General features: G+C 40.0%; 1 protein-coding gene across 1 annotated transcript in view; it reads left to right on the forward strand.

Annotated features, from left to right (window-relative positions):
- The window catches only part of TNIP3 (TNFAIP3 interacting protein 3), a 67,307-nt gene that overhangs the window by 9,696 nt on the left and 35,617 nt on the right, over positions 1 to 21,994 (forward strand). The window contains exons 2-3 of the mRNA XM_075040236.1: positions 6,270 to 6,355; positions 15,716 to 15,848. Coding sequence (XP_074896337.1) covers positions 6,270 to 6,355; positions 15,716 to 15,848 — 219 coding nt within the window. The remainder of the gene's footprint in view (positions 1 to 6,269; positions 6,356 to 15,715; positions 15,849 to 21,994) is intronic.

Genomic DNA, 21,994 nt, shown 5'->3' on the forward strand with positions numbered 1-21,994 from the left:
CTTGTAATAATTAGAGGTTAGTATTTTTGTTATTTTTTTTTTTTATGGTTGCCAATGCTGGAAGAGAGAGAGTGACTACAGGAATCCAGAGGAGTACTGAGGGTGTTTTGAGGTATGCTGTGTGTGGCTTTGATAGCTTGATGATATTTATGACTTCCTCTGGTCACTTCTTATGTGACTCTTTTGCACGTTGGAAGTGTAGTCATATTTTTGGCACTGAACTTCTGTTTTGTAGCCTTTCAGATTAGCTTGTATGCTTTAAACTCATCTGAGCAGATGCCTGTGTGGAGTGACTGACATGGTAAGCTCAAATGCACAAGTCTGTGTCACCTGAGCCCTGGGCATGACTGTGGTTGCCTTTTGGTAACGTTTGTGCCACAGATTTCTACTTGAAGAAGGGATGTATACTTGAGATCTTCATTCCAAAGACATTTAGAAATTGTTAAATGCACCGATTTCCAAAGAGAGAAATATGCCTGAAAATTGGTTTTCTCTCTGTTATAATTTAAGAAAAAAGCAATATATTGATTTTTAACAAGGTCATGTAGTTTTAAACACTGTTTTGTACCCACCACTTAAACTAGTTTGTGCATGTCAATGAAAGCATTTTCACACACCCGGTGGTGGAGGACCGGCACTTGTAGGACTGAAGAGCTATACAGCAAGCACTGTCTATCTGCAAAATCACCCTGCTACATCGAGTACGACAAAGCAAATGCAGAGATTACGCTGCACATTTTTCTTTCCTGGACTGGAGCCAGAGAACCCACAGTGCAGAGCCTCTCTGCAGTCCCATGTGCTCTATGCCGAAAGCCAGGCATTCAGTTCCGGGTAGAAATAGTGTGTTCAGCCTTTAATTGGCTCATTCCTCACTCTGGTCCACTTCAAGGGGTTTCTGTTGTTTTGGGTTTTAATTTACTGCATAGTTTGAGATAGTTGCTGCATAGTTTGAGATTATCTCAAGAAATGTAAATAGACTGCTTATCAAGTTGTGGATATCACAGCTTCGTGGGAGGGCATCTGTGAATTGAGTTCTTTGGGGTGATTGCTGTTCCAAATCTACTGTTACCCTAACCAAGGAGAATTGTACTTAATGGTGAGATCAGTTTTAAGTACTCGTCATTAACTCTTCCTGCATCACACAAAGCAGGTATCAGTTTCATTTTATCTGAACCAAATCAGGCAAGACAGAACTGAAGAACCTAACTACTCTTTATTTTTGGCAAAAATCAAGCTTCAGATTTTGAATTTTGGTTAGAAACTGTCTAAAATTGAAGTTTCAGCACTTTATCAGGAAATAATGGGGGGAGGAGAGAACTGGCAGACCTTGCTGTGTTTGCCTGTGGCTTTTTCTTGTGCTACATTTACATGACTGAAGCTACATTTTCAGCAAAGAGCGTTGTATGCAAAAGCAGAAAGACGTGTAATGCAATGGCTGGTCCAAGGCTGGCTGCACTGCATGCTGGTGCTATTATGGGTACCAAACCTAGGATTATTTAGGTAGAAGGAGATCACAGAAATGTTATATGTTTGACTTCTTCAGAGCGAAAAAATCTTGAAGGCTTTAGTCCTGTTTCAGATCAGTTTCAGTGAGTGTTGCTTAGGACCTCTCTCATTAAATGCTTTTTTTATTTCTTTGATTGTTCTTCCATTTTGATCACATTTACAGTAATAATCCATTTCTCCCTCCCACTCCTCCTACACAACAGCCACACACAGATAATGTATAACCTGCTGGCTTGTTTATCAACAGCATTTATGATTATATATGTTCCACTTTGTTTCGGAGCTATTTTGCAATATGGGTAATACTTAAATGAGGTAAGTTTACTTGTCCTGGCTGTGACAGGCCCCAAATCTTTTGCAATACAAAAATAGGTATCACTGAAAGGGTAACTTGTTAATGGGCTTATTCCTTAGGTGTAATTTGCTAGTATGTACTTCCATTTATTTGGTATACTATCTGTTTTCTGCTCCCTCCATTGTGACAATGTGTCCTCTTATGGTGGTGGTCTGTAAAATTGAATCATTGAGCTGATCTAGTCAGGAAAAACAAAACACCAAAAATCTCCTTTCTCTTCTCTGCCTCTTTTAGGCTGGCTCATTTCTGACATTCATTTTACATTGTATTGCCACAAAATATTGCTTTGGTACAACTGAAGAACAAGCGAATTACAGAGCAGGTTTGAGAAAATAGGATGCTCTTAAGCTAGAAATAGACTTGGAGAAAAAAAAAGAGAACAGGGCAAGAGCAGTGCAGGATTTAACATTTACAAGACATATGTTTGTGAAATGCATTTTGGATAACATTTTGAAACTCCAGCGTGATGAGTGTCTGTCTGTGTTTTGGTAATTAAGATGTTATTAGAATTAGTGAATCTTGTTGTCATTCTTGAATGATGTATTTTTTTTCTCTCTCCAAATGTGTTTTTTGCATGTGGAAAACTTACTTGTTTTTAAGGCAAATTAATACTCCAACAAAAAAGTGGGTTTTTTGGCCTATTGGGTATATCTAGGAGTACTTAAGGCTTGGAGCACTGATAAATTTGGTGGGTGAGCACCAAGGGAATTTTGCATGCTTTTTACCAAACATTTTCAATTATTACGAAAACCCATAAATCTGTGAGCAAAACTGATCCTGTTTTACTTCAGGGTGTTCCTGTTCTTAAAAGCCTTGACAGAAAGCAGAAAATTTATGTAATTCTGAGCAATCCTTTACATGACAATTATAACCCCCAGTTTTCTACAGAGCCTTAATTCTTTGAAGTAGCTGAATTTTATCCATCTTGGCTTCAATTTGTCTGATCTGATAAAAACCTACAGCATTATGTTGCATATTATAGTTGTAAAAACTTATGGTTGTTTTACTAACAAACACTTGCACATGGTACAATAACCTAGTTGCATCTCTCTTGTTCAGATTCATAACTGTGGATTTAGATTTAGTGCAACTTGTGCTGCCAACACAGGTTAGACTCATTGCAGTAAATTTTTTGTTGTGAAGAATAAAAAATGATTTAAAAAAAAATAATTAAAAAGCTTTTCAGAACTGACACGCTTTACCAAAAAAACCATAAGAAATGAAAGGCAAAGCTATTGCTCTGCACCAACAGCCCCTTGTGCATCAGTAGTTTGGAAGCAGTGGAGGCAAATCAAAGCAGGTGGCAATGCTGCTTAGCTGGTACTAGCCTGACCACGCTCAGCTGGGTGTATCATGCCAGCTGTCACTGCAGATAACTTTTTACTACTTTTTCCCATATCTTGGACTGGATAGAAAACAGTGGATATACTCCTGTGCTATGATAACGAAATGGCTTCCGATAGCTGGGCTGGCTTGTATAGACATGCATTAAATCAAGGTGCCCAGCACTGAGGGACACACTGCAAAATCTGCATAATGACTAAGAGTCAGGAGATATGTACACACAGACCTTGTCGAGCCACAAGGGAGGGGACCCCCCCCACCCCAGCAGATGTTAGCAGCAGGACTTCTGGAGAACTGCTTGTTTATGCTGGCTGGGTGTGCAGCTGGGCCACGCAGTGATTTGGGAATTGTTGGCTTTAGCAGTTCCTTTCTGTGAGTTTCCCCAGCTTGGTGGAGCAGGGCCACAGAAAACCCAGAGCGCCCACTATGTGATCCCAGAGCAATCCCCAGCAGGGAGTGTGCAGCACCCCTTCCTTGCAGGTCCCCGAATCTGGCTCGCTATCCTGTCACTGAAGAACCAGGAAGTGACACATCTAATAAATAAATACCCTTTTCTACGTTCTTCACTGCTTTTTTTCTTCTTTTCAGTTTTTTAGAACTTCCTTGGCTTCTTGCATGAATTTTTACCAAGATAGTTATCTTTTTTTCAGTAACAGGTAACCTGTATCTCTGTAACGTGGCCTGTTTTTCAGCACATGGGCTGCAATACTGTGTGTAACTTTGGAAATGTATCTGAGACTGCTGAAATGTCGAAGACTAGTGGGATGAATTAGAGATGGAGTAGCAGTCTGAATTCTGTGTCAGTTTTGGGGTTTTTTTTTCTTCAGACAAGTATGGTCAGATTTCATTTAGTAATTTTCATTTTCTTTTTTGTTGTTTCAGTGGGGTTAGGGAGTGTTCGTTCTAGGTCAACATTTTTCAAATTTTATATCTTTAAGTTAGGCACCTGAAAATCAAGTCTAGGCACTCCAAAGTAAGGCTTAATTCTCATTAGTACCTGGTGTCTGCAGCTCCCATTGTAATCAAACGAATACAGCTTTCCATACTTCAGCATGTTTTTTGTTCTGATTAAACAGACACTCATAAAACTCAGACAAGCTGGAATCAAGTTTCACATGAAACTGAATTGACATTTTTTCTTAATAGGATCCTTGTAATTAGTGATTACCAGATGCATTTAAAATGTGTGAAATGCCTGCAGGAATGGGAATTAAGAGGGGGGAGGGATGCCAAACACCTCGGATCTTCTCCTGGCAACCTTTCATTTTAAATTTCTGCTCTGCACATAGATGAAGCAGCATGGTTTCTATAAAATGTTCAGCTGTGGTTTCACATTAAGTTGATGTTACCAATAAAGAGAGTGACTTGTAATTGAAAACTTATTTGGTTATAAATAGCAGGTTTCGCTCTTGATGGCTTCCCACTTTATTTCAGTGGTCACATTGTTATCCTTACAATAGGTGTTATGTAATCACTTGGGTCAAGATAAGCTCTAACCTGCCAGTTTCCTAATTCCAGCAACTATCCTAATGCTTTTGTTTGTTGTTTTGATCTAAAGAGAAGAAAAAGACTTCTGGGCTCCTTTTCTGATGAACTAGAGATGTCCTACATAGCCTGAAGAAACATACTTAGGGCTGTTACCAGCCTGCAGCCCAGGAGCAGAATGATTTCTGGATGAGGTGGCATTGGCTCACTTTTTGTACCATCTGTTCTTCCACTTGTGCTGGAGAGGTGGTGGTATCAAAAAGCTTGCTTGCTTCCTGTTTGGAGATTTCATCCAAAAGGGACTGTCTAAATGGGGACTGCTTACTGTTATCCCAATGCTTGTCCTTTTCTCTGGGAAGGGTGTGGGGTTTTTTCCCCTGCTTTGGAAATGCTGTGTTGGGCAGTAGCTGGCCTTAACCAGAGGGAAGCTTGTTAGGAGCTTGTACAGTTCTTGAACAATGCATTTGTGCACAATAACTCACACATAGCTCCTTTTCTCTCCAAATGATCTAGATCAGACTCACTACTCAAATTCTCTTAAATCTGGAGCAGTAGTTTTACTGGACCCTTCCATGAAGCACATGAATTTCTGGTCAATATAAGGACATGCTCGAACTCTGGAGTATTTAAGATAGTTGATTCTCTTAGGATGAATAATAAAAGCCCTTTTTGCAACACTTCCAATGTTCCTGCAACTGCTGACAGCTTTGCTCCTTGGGGAGATTCTTGCCACCACAGCCAGAGTCTGTTATTGCTCCTACCCTTGCAAAACTGTCCCTGACACAGTGGTGGACTTCAGATGATGCTGGGAAGGAGGAAGTAGATTCCTGGCTTACTTGTCAGCCATTTATGGTTGTCGTGGTTTAACCCCAGCCAGCAACTAAGCACCACGCAGCTGCTTGCTCAATTCCCCCCCACCCAGCGGGATGGGGGAGAAAATCGGGAAAAAGAAGTAAAACTCGTGGGTTGAGATAAGAACAGTTTAATAGAACAGAAAAGAAGAAACTAATAATGATACTGATAACACTAATAAAATGACAATAGTAATAATAAAAGGACTGGAATATACAGATGATGCACAATGCAATTGCTCACCACCTGCCAACTGATGCCCAGTTAGTCCCCGAGTGGCGACCACCCACTCCCCCCAGTTTATATACTAGATGTGACGTTACGTGGTATGGAATATCCCTTTGGCCAGTTTGGGTCAGCTGCCCTGGCTGTGTCCCCTTCCAACTTCTTGTGCCCCTCCACCCTTCTTGCTGGCTGGGCATGAGAAGCTGAAAAATCCTTGACTTTAGACTAATCGTTACTTAGCAACAACTGAAAACATCAGTGTTATCAACATTTTTCTCATACCAAACTCAAAAACATAGCACTATACCAGCTACTAGGAAGACAATTAACTCTAGCCCAGCTGAAACCAGGACAATGGTACATGAAGAGGAAAACAGAAATGCAGGCAAGACATGGTTATCTCTTCTCATTGTAATCATGTACTTAAATTTTTCTTCCTAGATTGTTAATCTTTTTATTTCCCCTTTAAGTCTGGTTTTTTTCCCCTCCCTGTTTCTAATAGATTCACTGTGAGCAGCTCAAAAGGAAGAATAAAGATGCACAGGATCATCTAGAATTGTGCCCCCATGAGTGTGTTGAGATGGAAAGGTATTAACTATCTTAATTTTACGTGGAGAAATTTCTTTTATTTTTATTTTTAAAAAAGTAATTTACATTACATTATTGGAAATATATATTATTGAGTGTTTCCTGTATATGTCAATCAATTCATCTTCCAGAGACCCAGGTTAATGTTTTTTTTTTTTTTTTCATGCTTTAATCTGTTTTGTGGAGATCTGTATCAGTTCTGTTTAAATAAGTGAAACATGGACATTTTCTGTACTGAGAACAAAAAAATCATAGAGAATAGTGTAGGTTGAAAGGGGCCTCTGGAGGTTGTCCGGACCAACCTTCTGCTCCAAGCAGGGCTTGTTAGGTCAGGTTACTCAGGGCCTGTCTGGGTGTTATGAAGATTTCACAGCCTTTTTGGACACCTGCTTCTTCACGAACTAATGTTAGTTCTACTGATAATGTCAGTAAAAGAGGTTGTACTGTAGGTTATAGAGATAAAGAGGTCACATTATGGCTACAGCCTCTAACGAGGCTGTGGTGATGGCAGCCCCTTTCTAAGACTGTAAGTGAGTAATAAGGAGCTTTAAGAAAATTAATAGGGCTGACTATTGCAGTGAATACTGCTGTATTCAGCAAGATTAAAAAAAAAATCAAGGTAGCTGAGAAATGATTAAAAGGTAGCTTTAAAAACTATTAAGTATAGTGTGTGGATTTGAGAGATAAAAAGAAAAATTGTTTTAAGGTAACTGTAGATTGTTTGGAGAAGCTTAAGAAATAATACCCTACTCTTCTTTCTTCCTGTAAGAAGCATTTTTTCCCCAGGTTAGTTTATTGTGAAATAATTGGATTTGAAATCCCTTGCGGATTGGGATTTCCCATTATTCAAGACACTGTGAGCTGCTGCCAGTGTAGTTTGACTCCAACCTGTCTCTGTAAAGGGAGGAGGGTGCCAGGTTCCCATCTGGCAACAGCATCCCTGGTGAAACCGGATGCCAGTCGCTGGCAGTTCAGGCCCTGGACCTGTGATGCAGACAGCCGTGCAGTGAGCTTCCTCTGCCTTTTGGCTTGGCTCCCTAACAGCTACCGCAGGCAAGAAGTTGGCTTGATTTAACAGAGTTGTTTGTCCTCCATCAGCTACTGTATGTTAAATTTCTTGGCTGCATTTCCAAATGGTATTCATCTGTTTATTCTGCTTGCGCTGTTAGTAGATCACTGAAAGTATCTCAGGTCCGCGTGGGAGGCACTGACCCAAATGAATCATGGACTTGTTTTCCTCCAAGGGTGCAGCCCAACTTTGAGCCCAGGTCAGTAAGGTGTTGGTGATGCATCTGTGTCCTGGCCAAGGCTGAGCTAGGAGGCAAAATGGGCAGTGCGTAAGTCTTGCTCTGTTTGTGGTGATGCCTGATTTAGGAAAAGAAAGAAAAGTAGTATAAATTACTAGTTAAAAATATCAACCATGTAATTGCATCAGAATCACAACTTTCTAGAAATGAGTATGTGTAAGATCCAGATAAACTTGTGGTACTCAAACTATATCTGTGGGTGAGCAGCCAGTCCAGAAAGCACTGTGGGAGGGTGACCACTTCAAAAAGGTGCCTGCTGAGGCTAGTGGAGTGTCCTAAAAGGGGTGCAAGCTTTTCTAGCTATTGATCTTCATAGAAAAAGAGCAGGTACTTGAAAACATCTAGATTTGTCTCCCATCTTGTTTTTTAACTCTTAATTTTCAGTTCTTTCAACACTTTCTTGCCATCTTCCACCAGCTTTCTGCATGTGGGCATTTCAGTGGGGGAATTAATCTGCTCAGAAAGCACATACTACTTGGTGGCTCTGCTTGGCCAACCTTTCCCTTTGATTGATTTTCATGGCAAAACTTCAATTCCATTTCCACTAGTAATCCACAGGGAGCTACTTGAGTCCTGGGTGACGAGTCTGGGTGACCGTGCCCCATTTATTGCTTCTCCAGAGAGACAGTTATCTGTAACTTACTCATGGCTCATTTAAAGCCCGAGAAGGTTGGTGAAAATAATTTAATTGGCTTTCCCGAGGTTTGAGCTCAGCCCAAATGCTGTCCATCAGAAAGAAATTCATATGGTCTTGGTAGTATAATTAGGCAGAAGATCCAAGTGAAAGGGGAATAATGTTATTTTCCTGACATACAGGCTGTATAGGATACAGAAGTGAGGTGGCAGCGTTGAAACCCAGTCCCAAAGGACAGGAACTTCCAGGCACAAAGGGGAGCAGCACCGTGTGATAAGTAATGTGTCATTTAATGCAAACCAGCTAGTTGTCCTCTTCTTGCATGTTGTGTATTTGTTGAGGGACATAGTCAAAGACTGGCAGATGCTAAGTGCCTGTATATCAGTAGCTTTACTTCTCTCTTCACTGAGATGGGACAGATTATAGGTGCGGCTTCACTTAATCACTGGGTCTTTTTGGTGTTTTGGCTTATTTTCAGAGAAACCAGATGTGTTGCCATTAAGAATATGTACCTCTTTTGTTGTTGTGACTTGTGTAATTCTTAAAATTAAGCAAAACTATTAAAGAATAATTGTTTCTGTTCACATTAACAGCACACAGCTTCTCCAGATGTGGCATTTGACAGCCAAACAGCTGCTGGCTATTAAATGTGCCTTAAAAGCTCCATTCCTTTGTCGTAAAGGGAACAGAAGTGTAGGGACGTTTATGGGGTGATAGGCAGATGTTTTGGCTACATCAGATTTGAGCGAAAGTTTAAGTGGTTTCTCTGCTATAGTTGCAGTATGTACATGTTTTAACCCCTTTCATACACCTTGCCTTATAGAGCTCTCTTCTTGGGACTGGAGTGAGATTATTTCTAATCTCACACTTACCTCCCAAGCACCAGTGCCAGCACTTTTTTCGCACCATCTGGGACGTTTTCACTCCAAAGACAATACAGTTCTTCTGCTAGGTGGAGCTCAGCTGCTGGTGGTGGCTGGCTTTCTAGCTATGGTTTTGAAATACTGGGTGAATTTTTTTGGTGAAACTTGAGTTAAAAAATTAAGTTGGAAATAACTTGAAATAATGTGTTGCTTTTTTTTTTTTAACTTTCTTTTTAAGTATATCCTCATAATCATCAAAGGCAGGTGTTCCTTTTGTATTTGTACCAGCGCAGTATGCTTTATGCCCAATAAACTTTTTCTTATAGTGGTACATGTGAAGTGGAACGTAGAACTAGTGGAGCTCAATTTCAAGAGATCTGGCTCAAATTTCCAAGCCTAAACTCTGAGCGGAGATCTGCTTGCTGGGTGTTGAGTACTGGAATAGTGCCACTGATCCTTAGGGAGCTTCGCCACATTGTAACTATTCTCTATCAGCTCAGAATCTACTAAACTTGTAAGAGCTCATGAGACTGCAAAAAATTTTTGCTGTAACAAAAGTCTTTTTGTTTTCTTGGCAAATTTTTGTTCTTCCCATTGCTTATTGGACCGGAAATCCTTTGTCATTTAGTCTTAACTGAGTAAGATTTTAATATAAAAACCCCAATGTATTTACATGAAAAAAAACCCTAAGAATTCTACAAAACTGAATTAAAAGAGAGCAAAAATCCTGTAAAATCATATGGAACATAAAAGAATAGGCTAGTTCTACAGACAAACTGTCATTTTTAAGAATTATCAGGCTAATTTTATTCCTATTTTAAGTCTATTTCCAGTGCAAGTTAGATAAATATTCCGTCGTCCAGGTCTTATTCTCTCCCATATTCTAAAGGCCTTTTTCTGAAATGAAGTGTGTTATCATAAATAGGGGAAATATTAGCTGAAACAGTTTGCCTTGAAATTTCGCATGTTTTTTAATTTATCCGAACTGGTTCATCTTCCATAATTCAAATGCAGAAATTTATTTCTTTCTGTGGATCTGCTCCTTAGGCTTAGCCAAGCAAGAATCCTACATCCCAAATGCCCACCCAAGGGGACGAAGTATGTGTTTAACCCCTAGAGTCTGGAATTCATTTCCCGTCAAAATATGACTCCGTGGTGTTGGTGTCTGGCTGTAAATCCTGGCTTAAAACCTTTTTTCCACAATTGTTTATGGTGTGTATTTGTGCTTTCACCAATCACAGGAGCATGACCCCAGCACACTAGCCTTGAAATTATTATTTCAAATAGAGTTATATGCCTTTGGTATTAACATTTTGCAATAAATGCTCTGGGACATGTTGTAGGTATGTCCATTGTTGCCACATAACTGCTATTAGTAAGTAATAATGCCAGTTTCCAGTGAAAACCAGGGAGACCCAAGAGCTCACAAATGGTACCTACCAGCTGCAGAGCTGGGACTCTGCATGGGGCTTCTACCTGGCTATTTGATAAACATGTATTTCTTGGCCATCAGTCTGTGCTGCCACAAGCCCAAAGCATGTGGCTCATCAAAAGAGCATGGGGCAGGCCATCAGGAGCTCGAACTGGTTGCTGTTCCATTATGAAAACATGTATTAGTGGGAGTTGTTCTGTCTTCTACTTCTGCTCCTGACCAGGAAAAGATGGATTGCAAGGAGTGCCCTTGACGCTATTAGAAGCCATCGGTGTGTCCACATCTCACGCTTCCTTTCTGGTGCCATCATATTCTGGCTTTAGTTTTGGGCCAAATATAGGTTTTGCTCAGGCTCAGTTACATGCATGATTTAATAAAATTCCCTGTGTGTATGCAGCCAGCACTTCATTGCCTAACCCTGTGAGGACAGATGGACCAGCGCTGTTTATTTAGCTGGGTGGCATTGATCTGCATTGGAATTTTAGTCCCATTAACATGCAAAGCATGTGCTGGGTGCAATTTTTGTTGTGGCTCCCAGCTGAAAAACTGATTTGCTGTAAAAAGTATGCAACCATTTATAAATAATTAATTACAAAAAGCCAATAGAGCCTAGAAATTGAAATGGCGCCAAGATGTACCATAGAGCAAAAAGTGAAAACCAATTTAAGGGCATCTAGGTGAATATGTGGAAGAAATGAAAATATCTTTAATGTGGTGCACAGTTAGTCTCTAGCAGTGAAATCCTGCATGAATGTGGCAACTTGCAAACCAAAGAGAACAGACCTAATTTCTTATTCTTGGAGGACATGGGTAGAAGGATATTGGCTACTACTTTTCAGATACAACATGGAAATTATGAGTAAGGTTGGGCTTTCTCCTTTTCCTGCAAGCTGCTAAAAGTTAATGCTGGGAGACCACTTCCTTCATTATGTCTGTAGGTTCTGCTTCCATGTGAAATGTCTTATTTTTCCCAAAAAAGGAAATCTAGCAACTAACTCAAAGTTTACAAAGAGGAGTTAATATTCTAATCTTTTATTGGCTTCTATATTAATCATAGCATGCTGTGTAAGTAGGATGAGTTGTGTATTTTTTTCTATCTTCATATACTTTAGAAAGATTTTGCACGTAGTATGGATATACTTTGTCCCATATGAGCACATGAAAATGCTTTTAATACTCTGATGATTGATTTTACAAAACATAAAAAACTATATCTCCCAAATTTGAATGGATTTCATTTTTCTGATTTTTTTTCTGCCAGATTGCCTATTTGCATAATTTAATTATTAAAACCGGAAATACCTAATTTTACAAAATGTTGGTAACAGCGTAGAACAGTAAGGGTATTAATGGTGCAGAAATGTACCTGCGAACTTCACAAAACCAGAAGCAGTTTTGAAAAAATTTGCTTTTTGCAGATGCTAAATGCTCTGTGCCCTCTAGAGCTCACCAGGGGAAGCTCAGGTAATCATCAAGAGCTGTCTTGCCGTGGGATAGCTCCTAATCACCAGTATCTTGAAGATTTATTCAAGCACTCAGATAATCTGTGTACTCTGAGAGTCCAGACTGTAAAATGGATCTATACACCAGATATGATTAACGTTTTACATCACAATAAATATATCCTTCCAATTATTAAAATGGCTAATATTAAAATACAGATAAACAGAGTAATAGTTTCTGGTCAGAAGACTTTAGTCTAAAAACTGAGGGAAAACCAGATGCACTGAGAAATCCAGTCAATGAAGTAATTTTCTGACTTTTGTGATGATGTCGAAACACACAAGTATTACAGAGCAGCAATCAATTTGTAGGGATTTGAGTCTTTTGCGGTTCCCTTTCTTTTACCCATGCACAGCTGGTTCCTGCTCCTGCCTGGGTACTACTACTACTACTCCTGCCCAGAAAGGAGAATGCGAAGAGACAGGGTAGGAGCAGCCAGAGTGAACATCATTTATAGCCACAGTGTCAGACAAACTGTGGGGAGGAGAGCAGAGGAATGAGCACCTCCTGACTGAAAAGAAATATTTAAAGCCAACCCACCATCTTTATGGGGTATTTCCCAGCTTGATTCATGCTCTGATCTCGGGAGGCTGTGGTCACGTATCTTCTCCTGCTGTGGCTGAACCAGCAGCAGAGAGGAGTGCAGCCTTCCTAAATACTTGCTGCTGCACTCCTGCCAGAGATTGCTGCCCATCTTTTACTGTCCTCAGGACTGCACCTAGCCATTGCTTCTTTATTTTGAATGGCTGTTTTAGTCTAAGCTGCTTTATTTAGCTTAAAAGTGTTTAAGAAACCCTGACTACTTTGACCAAGCCGGGTGAGTGGGTTGTGCTGGCAGTTGGGGATGGTAATTTGCAGTAGAGAGGCAGTGAAAGTGGAAAGTGGCTGGGCCTGTAGAGGAGTTAGACTCTGGCTGGCTTTGCTGCAGCTTGAGCAGGATGTCTGACTGCAACCCTGGGCAATGAGCAAAATAGCCTTTACTAGAAGCCACTTGTAGGCCAGAGTTTTTTCTCTCGGCTAAGTGGTAAGCTGGTTGCTCTACTGATCTCACACAGGAGGTGTGTGGAGCAAGGAAAGAGGAGAGCAACTAGCCTGCCTTTGGTTGGTTGCCTAAGCACAGGTAAAAAACTGAAGTTTTGAAAGCTTAGTCTGAAAATATTGGCCTGTGGTTTTAGCAGCTCTGTCCGAAATCCCTCACTGCTGCTTAGTAACGTTTCACCTCGCTTTACTTAACCTCTCCGTTCCTTTTGCCATGTTTCTAGGGGCTCTAAGGAGGCTGCAGCAGTAATTTCTCCCTCACTATGTAGATACAATTTCATGCACTTTTCCTAAAACTGCACCATGAGCGACTGCTTCCATGCTGTGGCTCTTGAATTCTTCTGAGCATCCTAAAAAGCACTGAGTGGTCTGCACAGCGTGTATCCAGTTCTGTCTTGCAAAGCAATCTCAGGCTGGGTAAAGCATGGGAGTGCAAATGAGCTGAAGATGCTGTTTTCCAGGGAAGTGCACTTGAGAGAAAAGGGGTGTTGCTACTTATGTTGTAAAGTTTGCATTATGTAGCTGATTAAAAATGAAGGCAGAGCACTTGGTCATGCTGCTGCCCGAGAATTTATTTTCCAGGAACCTTAGCACAGAATTGCTTAAAAAAGAAAAAGTGCCACTTGCACTGGTCTATTCAGGATTTTGCAATATTTAGCGAGACAGAAAAGGGCTGGATACCTTTTGCAAAGTTTTGTTGTTGTCCTGCAGTTTCTTCAGGAGCTGCCATGTAGGGCCTGTGCTGCTGGGGCTCACCTGCCACCCACACACAGCTGAGGCTTTGAAAACTGCCACGAGCATTCAGAGCAGCTGCAGCCTGCTGCACCACCATGAGGTTCATGAAAATGTGCATCAGGAAGGTCTTTCTCTTAATTGACATGGCTTTGAAAGGGACTTATGGCCAGTTGAAGTGGTCTAACAAAAGACAATACCCTCTTCAGTTGGGTAATCTGTTTCTTTGAACTGGCACTAGTTGCTATATTGGTTTTAAAAAAAAAAAAGGCAAGAAGTTAGTACAAAGAAATATCTTTCTGCAGAGAAGAAAAATCATGTGATGTCTTCTAGTGTTTCAGGACCTTCCAGCGCTAAAAAACTCTGGTCTTGCTTCTTTGTCTAAAGGTCCTATTTCCCTATGCCATAGGTCTAGCTCTCGAAACACATCCAAATATCTTGTTTCTGCTATGAAACTTTTTCTTGGTGCAGGCAGGCTTCATGGCAGCTCTGAAACTGCCATGAAACTCCAGCTTGTCCAACTACTAGGCAGCAAGTCAAAAAAAAGCATCTGAGTTTTACTTGCCCTTATTTGCTACTGTTGGTATTTTATTGTAGTACCTCTGCAAATTATTTTGTATTCATGCTTAATGAAAGTACATTTCTGTTATAGTCTCTGTGTTGTAAATATTGAGAATAAAATGAGTAATTTTATGTTATCAGCATGAAATTTGCCACTCTTATTTACTCTTATGATTAAGATAGATGGGTTTGTTTATTGGATAATTTTATCAATTGCCCTTCAAGAGTTTCGTCAGAACCTGCAGCATGATCCCTGTGGATTGCCTGTCTAAACTGCAATAAGTATAACTGATAAATTCTTACTGCTTTCAGTTTTTCTGGTAGTTGAAATGAAGAATTTAGTATTTTCTGCCTAAATCAAGAAGTAATCTTGCTATAACAGGTTGGTAATACTTTTGAGCCTTGCAGTTTGCTTTCTGGTCGTGCATGACTTATATTTAGAGTTGGTTTAAGATGATTAGAGGATGAAGGTCTGAGCTTGCGAAAAAGATGAGTATTTCTTGAAAACTTGGGTTGGTCTAGGACTTTCGAGGGTTTGTTGTAATTATGTCTTGGTCCATGCTCTGAAATTCACATTCCACCATTATGGTGTATCAAGTGAATCAACTGTAATTGCTAGTTAGTTCTGCAAATTCGGAGCAAGCCCTTAAGTGCATGTGAAGTCCTGTGTGTTCTTAACAGAGAGACTGAAAGAAAAGAATTTTCCCACCAAACAGCTATCATTTTAGTGTTCACAACAGAGCAATTTTTACAAGATATGAATGTTTTTAGAAGGAATATTCAGGAAAAAAATAATTGAAAATGCATGTCAGGTATCTATTACAAAGTGTTACAGAAAACAAAATGTGCCATCAAAAAACTTTGTGAACTGAGCACCTAGTTTTGGAGTTCAAAACCAGTTTAACCATTTTGATTGCATTTTTGTTAAAGTTGAATATAAAATTCTTGAAACTGCAGGTGGGTGGCTGGGGTTGAGGGCACATGACAGTCTTCCTATAAACCCCCAAAAGGGTTGACTTGTATTTTGTAGACACAAGGAAGTAAAATGCATAAAGACTGCTTGCTTAAGTATTTTAAATGAATTTTGGCCACAAAGTACTTAGAGATTGCCTCTGTGACACAGCTCTATTGCTCTCTGATTGTATACCAGGAAGGAAGGTAGCAGGAGCTCGGTGCAGGACTAGCTCTGCTATTTGTGCTGTCAACATTCAGAAGACAGCTGACAAATTTACCTTCTCTGCGCTTCAAGTTTTGGTGTAAAGTTTAATGTTGCTATTTCTTTCTAAGCAGGTGTGAAAGTAAAGAGCTTGATGTTGAAATAAGGAACCTGATAGAGAAGAATAACACTTATCAGTCATGCGAGGACCCTAAACCTATTGCCCAAGAGAGTCCGAACCCTCAGAGAACTTCATGTTCCCTTAAGGTAAATGCAGTCTGCTTTTGCAATGTTTATCTGCCAGGAAAGAACTTTCAGGGGATGTTCCCTGGGTGACTTGATTATGCATGAAACTTTTTGATTTCTGAAATGATGCAATGAACTTGCTACACTTTTTTTTGTTTTTTTTTCTGATATGGCTACTTTCTGTGATGAGGAAGACTGAGTGAGAAGATATGTTTTATAGTGCTTTAAAAGGTCAGCTAAACCCACCGATTATCCAAAGTGCCACCCTCTGCAGCCAGCTATGCCTTTTGGATAACATAGATCCACAAAACTGTATAGCCCAAGAGCAGTGACATTTCTTTAGGTTGTTGCATTTGGTAGTTCTGATTTAACTGAGGCTGAGCAGAGGTGTGGGGGACAAAGATCTTTGGGAGTGTCAGAAAGGCTTTTAGATAAGTAGGAAGAAAGAAGAAGAAAAATGATGATTCAAATCCACACTCTGTGGTACAACAAACAGAAAATTGTAAGCCACCTGCTAAGATGGTCACCTTTGCTTGCAGTGAAGCAGCAGTTAACAAGCATGAAAGAAACTTGTTCTAGGTTTCCCTCTTGGTTTCCCTCCTCTCCCCTGGAATAGCAAGCTGCTTTTTATCGTGCGGTAGGAGGACAAAAGGAAATTTCTGTTTTCTGCAAACTGGGAAAGGGAGGAGTGAGAGGTGTGGAGGAGAGGAGTGATTAAGCCATGAATGCCATCCACCTGCAAGGGATGACACACTTACCTGCCTGTGTGACTGCTATGGGGCAGGGGGTGGGGGGAAGGAAGCCTCTGAAGGCTGTGCCCCAAGGCGTGATGCAGGAAATTGATGTGGAGGTAAAGGAGAGATGACTCTTCTACGAAACCCGAAATTACACATAGTTCCTTTCACATGTAAACCGCCATCATCAAAATGACTCATGACCTCAGAGCATGGAGCTGAGCTGAGCCTAAGGAGATGTCCCAGGGTCAGACTGGTGGGATTAGAAACAGTGAGAGAGAAGCCACAAGGAGGAATGGGGATTCCCAGCCCCAGGGGAGGAATGAACACAGTGAAACAGAAGTCTGCAGAATCAGGTATCATTGAGCTATGAAAGTAAAGGGCAGAACAGCAAGCCAAAAATGGTCTGTGGAAACACCTGGTCCCCCCATGTTAGCTTCCCTCCAACAGAAGGAGATGTAAGAAAGGATTTGTGGGTGCAGGGAGGAAAAAGAAAGGATGTGCTCACCTCAACTGTTACTGTGGTGTGCTTCAGCACTTCACACAGAATACTGTGGCAGTGTTTCATCCGTAGTGCTTTTATGCTTTTTGCATTTATAGCATTTGTTTGCCTGTGAAAGATGTGTGTGTGTGGTTTTCATAGGTTAAAGCAGGAAGGTTTAACTAGAAATATACTGGCTATTTTTTATTTATACTTTTAAGTCAAACAGTTTTTCACTTGGCTGGTTATTGACTTGGACTTCAAGTGAGTGACAGCTTGACAGTTGTGATGATAAGCTCCAACAGCCTCAGTATAAGATGCTAGGAGTACATGTATTGGATTGTGTGTTTTGGAAAAGGAGGTAATATTTTTAACAAACCTACTTTGCTTTCAATAACAAAGGTTATAAAATAGTATTTTTTAAAAAACCCAGAAAATGTTAGTTTGTGAAACAAAATGCTGATTTAGACTTAAAATGAGGGGAAAATTGTATATTTAGGAATTAGGAAAAAGTTAATAATGTAAGAAAAGTGTACTCTTCCCTATAGCGTTGGTCATTCATCAGGAAGATATTTGGCAGAACCAGCAAGTAATTTTTATTATGTAACTTTTTTTTTCCTGGAGTGAAGAGTATGAATTGCATGCTGCAAAATGGCATTTCCTTCTGAGCTTAAATTGCTTTTGAGTCTGTTATCTCGAAATGTCTGTAAACAAATTCCCTGTCTCACCAGGATTTTTTTCCATGAAAGTACGTAATATTATTGGGGTTTTAAAGGCAAATATTTGAGAGAGAGAAAACGTAGGTCTGCAGAATAAACTAATTCTCAGCACACCCTTCAGCCTATGATTCCTTCATCTGTAGTACTTTAATTGCAGCTTGTCATGATGCTATGTTTCCCACTCTAGGAGAGGGAAGGGAGGGAGGAGATTACAGAGAAACATCCTTACAGGCAGGTCACAGCAATTAGAGCCTGCTGGTGTACTTGGGTCCCTGACACCCAGATATGGTTCATTTGTCTAATATAAGGGACTTGAGTGCCTGTGTCCCTATATGTAGTTTGTCGAGGTCAGCAAACTGTCTGGGTTTTTTTAAGTGTTAAGCTGAAATGAGAGGTGAGACATTAGTGTGGCATCATTATTTTACACTGATTTTAGCTCGTCTCAGTTTAATAACATGTGTTTACTTTTGCTAGAGACATTGACCAAAAAAGGGAAACATACGATGAAATCTTTTACTGATTAGAACAATTGGTAATTTCTAATTCACATCTACTTATCTATTCCCCCTGTCTTCTATAACATCACTTATTGCTGCCATGTGGAGCAGGAGTGTATGTGAACGAGAAGGATTGCAAACTACAGTCCTGCAGAGGCCATAGTCTATGAAAATGCCTGTCCTCAAAAGGTGCCTCAGGAAGGAAAGGGTTCCTTGTTCAGTCTTCTACAAAGGCGAAAACTGAAGGCCAAGAGGATCAAGCAATTTGCTATTTTAATATAAGAAATTGAAGAAACATATTTCTTACCACAAAAAAAGCAGCTTCCTTTTTCAAATTTAAGTATACAGCTGATTACGTTCAGCTGGAATAAGCTAGACTAAATATTACACATCAAAATACAAATATTACTAAAAAGTACTCATGCAGAGTGTTTTCAGTATGTTTAGGGCTTCATCAAGATTTTACACACCAGAAGGATGTTTTCTGGGACAGGTGAGGGCGGATAAAAGTATCAAATGGGAAGGGAAGAATAGCAACTAAAATAATTCGCAGTGCGTCAACATGAAGTAAAGTTGACAGAGATAATGTATTTTATGGGATCAATTGGGAAAAAAACCCCAATAAACTTTCAAGCACCTAAACTGTTTTGGGCGTGAAGCAAGAAAGAAAAAAATTTCATTTGAGGGCTATCTGTACTTGCAGCACCTATGTTGTAAATCTCAAAATAGCCTGTTTGCTACATTTACAAATTATCATCCAACTATTCTTCGATGAAACTGGGATTTTCATCATCAGGCCTGAGTTTGCAAATGCTTAGGTATTTGAGTAGCCGTGCCCTTATGGTTAGTCTCATTAGTGATGGTGGAAAACAGTGGATAAAGAAGCCTGTGCTGTTTTACTTACTTTGAAACCATATCTTGCTCTAATTTTATCTGGTTCCCACATATTAAGGCACACATTTGCATCTGCACATATTTTTCTGTCAGAGCGAGTACCGAACTGAACAGCACAAAAGGTTGAGCCTGACATACATACTTAAGGGAAAATCCCTTTCTACCACACTTCTCTGGGTGAAGCACGTGGACCAAGTTTAGACAGGAAGAGGTAGATTCTTCTTCTGCTTAAGAGTTGATTTTATTCTTCAACTAAAATATCTCAGGTTTTACCATTTCACCATGTGCACCAGAATGGGAAAAGGGATTGCAATGGATATTGTAGCTAGTACTGCTGGCATAATAGCAGCTTCAGGAATAAAGCCAAAAGCAAAGCTTGAGCAAAATGTAAGCAAATAAAAGGGTCCCCAGAAGTCAGCAAATTTTAACCCAAGTAATCTGAGTAAATCTAGCTTCTACAATTCTGCAACTGCACAGTATAATAAATAAAAAAAAACCTAACAAAAAAACCCAACAAACCTCACAGCAGATACCTGATTGGCTAGGAAGAAGAAAAAAAAAAAAGATGATTTTACTATTTTGTCATCATCAAGGAAAGATTCACTTCTACTTGAATCAAGCATTTTAATGGTTCTTGGTTTCGCTGCAGTTACTGAACAGATGAAATTTTCAGAAGTGACGAGTGGCTTTCACTGTCTTAATTTGTGAGTGTCTATTTTGTAATACTGTAACAGAAGCCTTTCCCAGAATAAAGATCCAGCACTGCGAAAATGAGAAGTTTTATCTTCTTGTGGTACTGATGCTTGTGAGAGGATTCAGTGTTGGCCGCAGCTCCAAGGCTTTGATTTTTCTCCCATTGCAAGCTTCCCAAATATGACCAAAAGGCTTTTACACTCAGAAAGGTCAGGTCTTCGTAGAATACAAACTAAAATAATTCTCATTTTTAAACAGGAAAAAACCCCCCAACCTCAAAGCTTCTACTAATAGAAATTATAGAATATCATAGAAATAGAATAGAAACTAATAAAAGGCTTCTAAGCAGTTCAGCCCACTTTGCCCTTGCAGATGGGATTGTATGGTGCCACTTATGAGTTAATTCACTGAATTTCTGAGGGGCAGCAAATCCTTCCTGGTCCCATTTGCTTCCTGGGAAGCTTTTTTCATACGTGGTAGCTGACTGGCTTATTCCTGTTTCTCATGGCAGCCTCTCTACAGGAGCTCCCAGCAGCCTGCTAGGCATTCCTGGCAGCCACACTCCAAAAGTATCTGAAACTTTCTTCCCTAAGTGTGCTCAAACTGATTGCCATAAAAGAGGATGTTTAGCTCTTCACCCCATCTTCAAAGTAATACAAGGCAGCTGTGGACAAAAATGAAAGTTAAAACAGGTACTATCTATCTGTCATAATGAATCGGAACTGCTTGAGGAGTTTTGAAAAACATATGGCCAATTCTCTTCTGTCATCATTGCCTGTAGCATGGACAAAAATCATAAATGCCAAGGATAATGCTTCATAGGCTAAGTACGTGAGTATGAATGGGGAGGAAAAAAAAGGAGTGTGAAGAGCGGGAGAAAGTTGGGTAAAGGTTGTACTAAGAATTCACGCTTATTAAGAGAATTTCAATTTTTTAAATTATGATTCACAGACATTACAGAAGGTTTCAGACTATTAGTCAAACTTGCAGGTGCAGGTTTGCTTGCTATAGTATTTTTTTAATACGTTTAATCATGTTTTGATCAGTCACTGTAATAAGAGAGAGAGCAGTGGAAGCCAAGGAACAGAAGGGCTCATGTGGACATTAAGGAAGCATTTTTATAATACACACAAAAGAGAAGTTATCAACTGCTCTTCTAGGAGGAGCCAGATCTGACCAGCTCTCCAAAGACAGGGTGATCATTCTTGTTGTATTAACTTCATTTTCTTAAGCTAGCAAACTTCACTTGCTCATCTGGAGAGGAGACCCTGCTCCATTTCTCTCCTTTGTTTTCCATGTTTACTCAAACTGTGCTCAAACATAAAGAAAAGTTTATTTATATTCAGTGGTGGTTGATGCTACAATTCCATGTCACAGCCCAGCAGGAGGAGTAATGACGTTTTGTTTCTTTGTTCAGGACGGATAGAAGGAACGTGTGAAGGAAGTGACTTTCTGGAGAGAGAGAGTGGAAGGAGAAGTAAGGGATGAGAAACAGAGGAAAAGAGCATGTAAGTTAGTTACGCTCTTGCTCTAAAATGTGTGATGGACTCCAGCTAGGTAAAGGCCTGTATGTCTGTGTATTTTAGGGAGGCTATAAAAAGTCCACTGCAGACTATGACGTGGTTTTACACGCGTTTATGGAGAAGTCAGAGGCAGTTATGCTGTAAGAGGTTGCCCAGTTTGTATTTTTCTACTCAGACTATTCCCAGCAGTCTATTTTCCTTTTTTGTTTGTTTGTTTGTTTGTTTGTTTTAGTGTAACCAGTAAATGCCATGACATTGACTTGTTCATTTAAAGAGGAAGAGTTGAAATAATCAGGGAAATTAAGGTTATGCAAGCATTACATTGGGATTTATAAAACTTGCTGACCAATTTGTCACTGCTGTTACATCACATTTAGCAAGTCTTGATTTTGCATGTTAGTGGCTAAAGTAGGTATGATTTCACCACAGTAAAATCTGATTTTTAGTCGTCTGTGACAAGAGAGTGACTAGATTTTCCCCACAAGCCCTTTACTGTAGTGTTAGAGATGGTACTAATTTGCATGGCAGTGTCCAGCATGTATGTAGTCAGGGGTACTGCCCATGTCTGAGGTGCCATTTTAGTCCATGGCTGCAAGAATGGCTCAGGCAGCTCCTGGGGAGCACTT

The sequence above is a fragment of the Buteo buteo genome, chromosome 1, assembly GCF_964188355.1.
Source record: "Buteo buteo chromosome 1, bButBut1.hap1.1, whole genome shotgun sequence".
Classification (NCBI taxonomy): Eukaryota; Metazoa; Chordata; class Aves; order Accipitriformes; family Accipitridae; genus Buteo; species Buteo buteo.